Below are 10,132 nucleotides of genomic sequence, written 5' to 3'. Positions count from 1 at the left end.
TATGTAAGACGGAGACAACACATGCGGGTGCGACGTCCTCTTAAAGTATATTGCTTCAGTCATGAGCAGACAGATGTCAGACGTGTGTCAACTAATTTTTTGTTCTTGAGCAAGTTGATAGATGGCCCATCTTTTCTCGCTCATATTAACTTTAGAGTTCCTACTTACTCCACTAGATGTCTAGATCATACCATCCCTTTGTCATTCCACTTCATAATACTAACTGTGGTAGGAATGATTCAAAGGAATTTGGTTTGGTACCATTCAGTTTTATTCCATTATTATCAGGGTTGGGATTTTATAGCACTTAAAATTGCACAAATATGCGCTATAATATTACCTTAAATATCGCTAAATATGCGCTAAAAATATGCAATAAAAACAACAAAATATGCTAAAAAAGGAAATTTATTAATTAATAATTTTTTAATCACTTATAAATTATTATATGCAGTTACTTAAGATTTGAAATAATTTAGTCATTCAGATTAGAATCCAAATGAATTATCTATAAAACGCATTCAACGCTAGTTTGTTGATAATCGGCGAATAAAAATCGCAGTAGAAATCGTCAAAAATACCCAACAAAATCAGCAGATAACAAAAATTAGAAGTTAGAACCAAATACCTAATACGAAATTATCGTAATAATACGATTGACAAAAATCCAAAAACAAAAATAAATATTTTACTAAAATATAATTTCATAAAATATGACCGATTTTGATTAAAAACAGGTAAAAATGCAAAAAAATCTCAAAAAGTCCAAAAAAAAGCAAAATAAAATTTTTAATTTGAGTTCTCTGTATCACGAAACACATTTTTAGCTTACTCTGCTATTTTTAAGCATTTCATAAGAAATATGCAAATGCTATAAAATCCCAACCTTGATTATTATCATTATACATAAGTTTTACTGTGTATTTAAAATAAATACAAAAAACTGTCTTATTCAAAAATATGTATTCAAATACCTAATAAGGTTGGAAGAATATACTTTACCATTGTCCAAGGACAATATGAAAATTGAGTAGGCAGCTGTAGGTCAACTTTGAACCAACTGTTACAGTGTTTCAGATTTTTAATCGGTAACAATTTACACTAAACGATAACATAGACAACAATATTTATCGTTTGGACCAGAGATTAGTATATCAAGGCTCTCGCCTCTCTAGGCCAGACCATGCCTATTACGAAACAATTTATCAATCGTCTCGTTGTTGTTACAGAACCTGCTTCGATAGACTCTAGTTGAGGTCCTCCATGTCAACAAGTCAGTTTTCATTATTAAATATTCATAATTTAAAGTAGTGGAACTGTACCTGAATCAAATAATAGCAGAGAAAAATTTCTGCGGGCGGCCTTGTGTAATACTCCGTGTTTTTTTTCCACTCAGCCTCTGAAGTTTCGGACGTTTAAGTTGAACCATAAACAAAAAGAAGTCAGTGTTTACAAATTATTGACGGTGCTCAATCAGCCGGACAGTCACCTCTTGTCCTTGTGGAAGTCCGTACTGACAAACTCCGAAGTTTTGACTATAGTGCATAGAGCAAAAAATATATTATTGAGTAATGAGTAACGACTATAAGTCGAACGAGTAACGATTTTTTGTTTTTGAGTTGAGTTGTGAAAGTGGAACGGAGTACGGACGAACTTACTGTTGAAAATTGAAATTAATAACGAAAAAGCCGTTTGAGACAACGATTTGAGTCGGTGGCCAATGAGACGGGCTTGTTCGGCCGCCTTCGAAATACCGTGTCTCCGTTGGTCCACGAATCCGTAGATTTCGACGTTTATCACTCAGACTGTTTGTCTGTTTTGCTTATCACCTTTAGGCTCAGGGTCAGGGCTGTTGAATTTTTATTTTGCAGTTCGCACCCGGCTACCTATAGTTGTTTTTGCTTTTTACACGGTCAGGCGCATTATCAATTATCATATTTTATCGTTCTCCATCGTCATTATATCGTCATTTTCCGCTTAAAAATTGTAAATCGTAATACGCAATGCCCAAAATGAACGGTCGATCGAATTGTACATGACAGTGTACGATGTGGAAATCGCCAAATTAATTCTTAGACGCGCCAAAATAGTTTCGCATATGTGATCGCCGCGCGCAGTTTGTCGAACCTTTCGTTCTCGCGAAGCTGTATTATATATTATTTTTTAATATCGAGTGATTAAGAGGTTCGCAATGAAGGCATCAATATGTATTCTATTTCTTGTGCTTTGCGGCACGGGATTCAATAATGGCGATACCAAAATAGTTCTACTGAATTCCTCCCAACCGATTTCAGCTGACAACGAAGTCAAGAATGTTACAAATTCCTCAACTACCCCAGAAGTGTCGACGGTCGTGACCAATGAGACGAGTACCAATATGACTGAAAAATCAACAGTCGTCACACCCGGTGAGCCAGTATTGCCAAAAAAAGGATCGGCTGAAGAAGAACGCAACAGTTCAATCGCCATTTTCTTTGTGCTCAGCGTTCTTGCTCTAGGCATACTGCTCATTCATCTCATGTTGTCCACACATTTTCAGTACCTACCTGAAAGTGTGGTAATTGTGTTTCTCGGTGCTGTTATTGGTCTCATTATTAATCTCATGTCTGAACAGCATATTGCTAATTGGCGCAATGAGGAAGCCTTCTCTCCAACAGCATTTTTTCTTGTACTGTTACCACCAATTATATTTGAATCTGGTTACAATTTACATAAGGGAAACTTTTTTCAAAACATCGGTTCTATTCTAGTGTTTGCTATTATTGGCACCACTATATCAGCTTTAGTTATTGGTGCTGGTATCTATGTCCTTGGCCTAGCTGAGATAGCATACAAATTAAGTTTTGTTGAAAGCTTTGCGTTTGGATCGTTAATTTCAGCTGTTGACCCTGTAGCTACAGTAGCTATTTTCCATGCGTTGGATGTAGATCCTGTGTTGAATATGTTAGTATTTGGAGAGAGTATATTGAATGACGCAATTGCCATCGTATTGACTACATCAGTATTACAGTCCAACGGACCAGCCATGAGCACTTCTGAAGCTGTACTGACAGGCATCAAGCAGTTCTGTTTGATGTTTTTTGCTTCAGCTGGTATTGGAGTAATATTTGCATTAATCAGTGCACTGTTATTGAAATATGTAGACTTGAGGAAAACACCTTCATTAGAATTTGCTATGATGTTGGTGTTCACTTATGCACCATATGTCTTGGCTGAAGGCATTCATTTATCAGGTAAATTATTACCTGATATTTCAAATACACGTATTTTCACTTTTTATATTTTGTCTCTTAATTTTAATGATTACATTTTTTTTAGGAATAATGGCTATTCTATTTAATGGAATTGTCATGTCACATTACACTCATTTCAATTTGTCAACAGTCACACAAATTACTATGCAACAGACAATGAGAACATTGGCATTTATAGCAGAAACTTGTGTATTTGCTTATCTTGGACTAGCATTATTCAGTTTCAGATTACACTTTGAACCAGCTTTAGTAATTTGGAGTTTAATTCTGTGTTTGATTGGACGTGCTTGCAATATATTCCCTTTGGCTTATTTGTGCAATAAATTCAGAGAACATCAAATTACAAAAAATATGATGTTTATTATGTGGTTTAGTGGTAAGGTTCACATCAATATGAAGTATCATCTTTATATATGTGTTAAATTTAAATAATAGTTAAATACATTAAAGTAAAGCAGATTGTTTGAGAAATGAATGTCCCTTTATAATTATTTAGGTAAATAAATTTAATATAAATTGAATAGATCAGATATGCAGAAAACTTCCCGAAAATCATTTGAGCTGTGCCTTTGTTTATCAATCCTCAGTATATTTTCAATTTTGTTGCTTTCTCTTCTTAATTATTTTGCCTCTGTTAGGGTTGATTTAGGAAATACTTGGGGGGACTAAGGCTTCCCAATTTATCTCTTTGATTGGTTGTATTTATTAAGTAATCAAATGCTACTTAAGTATTTAATTATGTTATTCTATATTAGTCACATTATTCTTATTATTTTTTGGTCTTTGTAAAAAGTACAATATTTTAACAATAATTATTTAGAGTTACGTCTTAGCTGACTTTTCTCTGCTTTTCTAAATTATCCGGTAATGAATAATGATTGCACATAGTATAGATTTCTTAGAAATTATACTTAAATTATGTATTATATATAATACATTAGCATGATAATATTTAAAAATGTAAATTTCCTTTTAATAACCTATTCATATTCTTGTGTATTTGTAGTGTTTAGTGTAAAACTTATTTATTTGGTTGCACAATCGATTGCTAAAATAATGAATTATAAAAAATAAAATAACTCTCATATAAAATTATTTAAATGATTGTTTTATTATTTTTTTTGTTTTAAGGAAAATTAGTAATAACTGTTTAATGATAATTTCTATATTATAATATAATAACTTGTTTTAGGTTTAAGAGGAGCTATTTCATATGCATTGTCATTACATTTAGAATTCAGTAATGAAACGAGACATGTGATAATCACAACTACACTGTGCATAATTTTAGTCACAACTTTGTTGTTTGGTGGTTCAACAATGCCACTAATGAAGGTAAATTTTCTTGACTTAAAAATTCAAACCAATACTTAAGTTTTTCTCTCCAGATTTTGCAATCATCAAAATCTGGGAGAAGCACTCGCCGTCGAAGAAAAGACAAAGCTATATCTCTTAGTAAAACAAAAGAATGGGTAATTTCAAAAAATATAAATTAGTTAGTTTTAATTACCCAATATATTATGTTAGTAATTATTTATACACATTTATGTTAGGGGCAAGCAATTGATTCTGAACATTTATCAGAACTGACTGAAGAAGAATTGGAAGTTAATTTTATCCAATCAAGAATCAGTGGATTTGCTAAAATGGACATAAAATACTTCATACCATTCTTCACCAGACGTTTTACACAAGAAGTAAATTAAAAATTATATTTAATTATGAAGTTTTCACTATTATATTCAAATTCGTATATAATTTTAATTAAAAATTATTAATCTTTATAATGTACAACATTGTTTGAAAAACTGAAAAAAAAATATTTTAGGAATTGAAAGATTGTAAAACACAGATGACCGATTTAACTAATCAATGGTATCAGGCAATTCGTATATCACCAACTGCATCAGATGATGATAAGACTGCAAACAATGGACAGCCCCAGACATCTAGCCGCCAGTCTAGTTGACAATTACAGCAACCACCAGTAGTGAGGCAAAGTAATGGAGGGGAAACGCAGTCTTTGATACACCGACAAAACTTCAAAATATAACGGTTTTGTTTTACAGGTAATAATTTGTTAAGTGACATTCAGAGCTTGTCTGCATCGAGTTTACCACATACGACCAGCCAACCGCAATAATTTTAACAACTTTACTATTCAATGTACTTAATATATACAACAAATATAAACAGAATTTATTTCAACTATTCTGATGGCTGGTTCACAAATCTTTAATGACCATTGTGAATTATGACTCGGAAAATTTGGTGTAATTGAAATGTACTTTAACACTTGAAGTCTGAATATAAACAACAAATTTAATTGCACAAATTTATACTGTTAATGTTATACTCTAGAATTTTTAAAAATAAGTGTGATAGTCATTATAATTTATGTACTTTTGTGAAGTTCATAACATTCTATTTATTTTTTTGTTTTCGTATAAATATTTAGTTTATCTTATATTTATAATTATTTCCATATGATGAAAGTAACTGCCTTGAAAATAAAATAACTACATGACATATATATTTTGAAAAATGCTTGTGTAAGCCATTTAATAATTATTTTTGTATATCTAATTACATTATAATGATGTATAAAATGAGCTTCATATAATAAGCACACAAGTATACTATTCTAGTAAATACTTGCTCTTGCATTAATACACAAACATAAAAATATCATAACTACTCTCCTGGGCTTCTGCTTGAATGACATGTATATTTTTTATTGTTACGATTAATAAAATATAAATACATTATTTAGGGTATTTTCCTAATTATCGTAATATTATGTATGCGAGTATGCATGATATTTATAAACTATAATATGTTATTGCATTATTTCATTTTTTAGTATTTACAGATATTTTTGCAAATACTTTTTTTTTTCTGAGTAACTAAAACAAATTCCTTGTTTTGACTTTTAAAGCAAATTAAACAAATTGGCAGTACTTTTACTCATATGTTACCTTTTTATTTTAGTCTACTTTCAATATAATGTATTAATAATGTATCATATTATTTTGTTGATATATTATTCTATTGTGATATAGAATAAACATTATCAAAAAAAAATGATTTATATTTTTTGTTTTGTTGAATTATATTTGTAATGATTATGAATTCTTAAGCTTAAACAGATTACAGTAAGTTGTTGTATACATGCGTGATTGTGAGTTTTAAGATTAATATTAATGCCATTAATAATGTTAATTTATTATTTACATCATATTTGTGACATAATTATGTGTATTATAAAAATATAGTTCATCGTGATTCCAGTGCCGTAGACAGGAATGATATATTTGGGGGGGGGGGGATTATCATAATAATGACATATTATATAATAAATAAAAACATTTATATACTTACCATGTTGCAAGAACGGGTTTGAATTCCTCCCCCCACCAATGTCTACGGCTCAGCTTGGCTCTATAGATAAACAACAATTTAATTTATGTACCGGTTAATAATATAATGAAAAATAACAAAGCTTTCACAGTTATAGATGTAATATAGACTATAGTGTCTACAATCATAAAAAAATAATGATATTGGTATTGTAAATATTGTATTTTATATAGACTTTATTTATCTGTGATATATGATATGACTAAGTTATTTTATATTAATAACAATAATAAATCTACAAGTTCAGAAATCTAATAATGTAATTTTTTTTCTGACTTCCATGCATCACAATTATCTGAAAAATTTTATAAAATATATTGTTTTAATATTTATTTACACATTCTTACTTGTAAGATAATATTAAATCAAATCTGGTATAGGTAATCAAATATAATCTGGTATTTCCAAGAAGATTTCCTATGAATCAGTAATCATTAAGACTTAAATGCTAGACTTAAATGCATATTTTAAAATATCATTTTTGTCATTGGAATTGAATAATTCATTTAAAATAATTAACATAAGTTATCGAGAATATGAAAATTGATTGTACATCGCCATTGAGTTGTGTACTATAATGGACGTGTCAAATTTGAATTCAATGATAAATCATTGTATATTATAGGTATAGAACCGGGGCACCTTAGTAGCGTCCCGTAAAAAGGTATACACAAATTGCGTCCCACTATATTAGTTAGGTAGTGGAATTTTTATTTTGTTTTCAGGGGTTCTTTGTGGTTTTCAATTATAAGGGAGCTTGTGCTCTGATGACTCTGATCCTATTTTTACTGACGTTTTGATTGATATTATTAATCATTATTAAATATTATTATTATTATTTTTAACTGGCATTTTGATGATTTTTTATTATATTATGGACTATATTGATTTTGATAAGATTTAAGTGATTCAACATGAATTAGTTTTAGATTCTGAGTGGAACGATGAATGTATTGTTTTTACAATGATGTGTTTTTTTTTTTGTGTTTACTCGATAAGTTGTCGAAATAATGCTTCGATTTTCAACTTCAGTATCTTGTTCGATGGGAAAGTGAATATTGTTGGTGCATTGGGAGGTCAATATTTAAAATTCCCAATAGTTTTTCAAAAGCGCCGTAAAAAACAAAAGTAAAATTTAGGAAAAACGGTAAGTTTTATGCAAAATTGACTTTGGTTTTTGGTGTAACTTTAAAACAAATGACCGTAGATACATGAAATTTTCACTGGTTGTTAATATTTCCATTTTATATATATGATAAAATTTTCAAAATATTTTGATTTGTTTTTAACTGTTTAAGGACATTTTCAGTTTCCAATCTTTATTATTTTTTTTTTCTACGAATGTCAATAAAACTTTATTTGTTGAGTAAAAGTACTTGTATTAAATTTTCAAATTTTAGATTTAAAAAGAAAAATTTTTACGAATTCTTAATTCAAAATAATTTTCTAATTTTCGTGATTTTTCCATATTTTGTCAATTTTTGAACTTTAAATGCTTATAAAAAAAAACTGTGACAGGATTTCTAATATTTTTCAAATATCATTGTAAAAATATAGTAGGAACCTTGTATTAAGTTTTCAAGTATTTATACTCAACAAATAAAGTTTTATTAACATTCAAAGAAAAAAAAAAAACTAATAAAATTGGAAACTGAAAATTTCCCTAAACAGTTCAAAACAAATCAAAATATTTTGAAAATGTTATCATGTATAGAAAATAGAAATATAAACAACCAGTGAAAATTTCATATATCTACAATTATTCGTTTTTAGATGCGATAAAAAGAAGAAAAAAACTTGATTTATGCATTGCCTACAAGAGGCGGAAAAAACTTGTATCAGAAATTCTTATGCTAAAAGAACTCATAGTTTATGTACGTAATGTTATATTTATTTTGCAACATGTTGCACTAGTCCAAGAAAAGGTATGAAGTAAATTATGATAAATCTTTAAAATTGATTTTTAACGCAATTTTTGAGTAGGTGCAATCTTTATGTCCATTTGGCCTTAACTGGGAATTCAATGTTGAAGAATATGTTGGTGGCAAAGGGAAACATCTCCAATTCATCGTAAACGTAAATCATCAATATATGTATGCACTCTAGAGAGAGGAGCTGGACTGTTTCATTGTATGCTGGCTGATAATGGTCAGTTAAGTGGACGGAGGGTTGGAATGATTGTTGTTGATGAATTGCATCTTCTCGCCGAACAAAAAAGGGGAGCTTTGTTAGATGCAACTATTACAAAAGTTTTAGACTCTCAGCAGTTCCTGCGTAAGTAATATTTAAACTATATTATTGTTTTTTTCAATACTTACCATAGCTGCTATTAACTATAGATAATATTCAGATAATTGGTATGTCAGCTACAACTGGAAATATGCAAGAAATAGGTGACTTTTTAAATGCTCACGAATGCACAAGAGATTTTAGACCTGTAAAGCTCACAGAAACTATAAAATTAAACGAACAAATATTTGTGATAAATAAAGATGTTGATGGTTCTTTGAAAAGTAAACTTGATAGAAAATTAGATTTTGACGTAAGTTTAAAGTTTTGAAAATATATTTTTGATTAAAAATAAATAATAACTTTTAATGAGGCTTCTTGTTCGTGAAATATTACCAGATGGTAGCTGTTTGTGTTGAAATATTAAATTGTAATTTAGTTTTCAGCCTGTCCTTATACATGTATATGGAAACCAAAAATGCAGAGTTCAATATGGAAAGTGCAAACGTTGTGCACATACCAACCGATCCTCAACACACCTTGGGCTCAACTGTCTCGGATACAGAGTCAACACAAGTAGAGGGAGTTCCATACCGTTAAGCAGTTGGGAGTCTGTTGTACTTGAGTCAAATAACGAGACCCGATATAACATTTGCTGTTAATTTGGTGGACCGTTATCTAGAAAAACCTCAAAAAGTGCACTGGAATGCAGTAAAACGCATTTTTAGATACTTAAAATCCATACCAAATTTTGGAATTTTGTACAGTAGTGATATAAATACCAATGTAATTGCTTAGAGTAATGCAGATTATGCTGGTGACGTAACAACAAAGAGATCTACATCAGGATCAGTGTTCTGTGTTGGCAATGGATTAGTTGCATGGAGCTCACGGAGACAGAAATCAGTGTCACTTCCTACTACAGAGTCAGAGTATATTGCACTAAGCCAATTCGTACAGGACCTTACCTGGTTAATGCTATTAATGAGTGATCTTCTGGAAACACAGGAAGTTAAACCAATTATATATGCAGATAACCAGAGTGCTATACGCCTTGTTAAAAACCCAGAATTTCATAAAAGATCAAAGCAAATCGATGTAAGGTATCATTACATCAGGGAATCAATATACAGAAGGGAAGTTCATGTTGGAGTACGTGAGTAGTAAAACTAGGGATACAAAATAATAATTCTTAATTGTATAACTGAATTAGAATTTAAGAGGGAGTG

General features: G+C 30.2%; 3 protein-coding genes across 7 annotated transcripts in view; 2 read left to right on the top strand and 1 right to left on the bottom strand.

Annotated features, from left to right (window-relative positions):
- Positions 1-1,763, bottom strand: part of LOC100163812 (aurora kinase C) — a 4,201-nt gene extending 2,438 nt beyond the window's left edge. The window contains exons 1-2 of one of the 3 annotated variants that reach the window (XM_029491689.1): positions 1,490-1,763; positions 1,003-1,399 (exon numbers count right to left, since the gene is read on the bottom strand). In XM_029491689.1, coding sequence (XP_029347549.1) covers positions 1,003-1,005 — 3 coding nt within the window. In that variant the 5' untranslated portion in view covers positions 1,006-1,399; positions 1,490-1,763. Of the gene's footprint in view, positions 1-1,002 lie in introns of all 3 variants that reach the window. The other 2 variants (XM_029491690.1, XM_029491688.1) reach the window with 2 other exon arrangements.
- An 89-nt stretch (positions 1,764-1,852) lies between these two features.
- Positions 1,853-6,929, top strand: LOC100159032 (sodium/hydrogen exchanger 8). Its single transcript, XM_008183087.2, has 7 exons — positions 1,853-3,233; positions 3,319-3,630; positions 4,447-4,589; positions 4,643-4,726; positions 4,808-4,951; positions 5,083-5,254; positions 5,324-6,929. Exons 1-6 carry the CDS (start codon positions 2,192-2,194, stop codon positions 5,221-5,223), a joined length of 1,866 nt encoding a protein of 621 aa, XP_008181309.1. The 5' UTR covers positions 1,853-2,191; the 3' UTR covers positions 5,224-5,254; positions 5,324-6,929.
- A 1,448-nt stretch (positions 6,930-8,377) lies between these two features.
- On the top strand, positions 8,378-10,031 carry LOC100575308 (helicase POLQ-like). Of its 3 annotated transcripts, none has more exons than XR_001679201.2 (4): positions 8,378-8,948; positions 9,014-9,216; positions 9,343-9,599; positions 9,702-10,031. XR_001679201.2 is itself a non-coding variant. In XM_008183086.3 (4 exons), exons 2-4 carry the CDS (start codon positions 8,807-8,809, stop codon positions 9,481-9,483), a joined length of 486 nt encoding a protein of 161 aa, XP_008181308.1. In that variant the 5' UTR covers positions 8,378-8,599; positions 8,658-8,806; the 3' UTR covers positions 9,484-10,031. The 3 variants fall into 3 exon arrangements, 2 of the variants coding, with proteins under 2 accessions (XP_008181308.1, XP_029347222.1); XM_008183086.3 differs by having other exon boundaries at positions 8,378-8,599; positions 8,658-8,948; positions 9,343-10,031; XM_029491362.1 differs by having other exon boundaries at positions 9,343-10,031.
- The last annotated feature ends 101 nt before the right edge of the window (positions 10,032-10,132 follow it).

The sequence above is a fragment of the Acyrthosiphon pisum genome, chromosome A3 (assembly GCF_005508785.2).
Source record: "Acyrthosiphon pisum isolate AL4f chromosome A3, pea_aphid_22Mar2018_4r6ur, whole genome shotgun sequence".
NCBI classification, from domain to species: domain Eukaryota; kingdom Metazoa; phylum Arthropoda; class Insecta; order Hemiptera; family Aphididae; genus Acyrthosiphon; species Acyrthosiphon pisum.
This window is presented reverse-complemented; position numbering and strand designations above follow the sequence as displayed.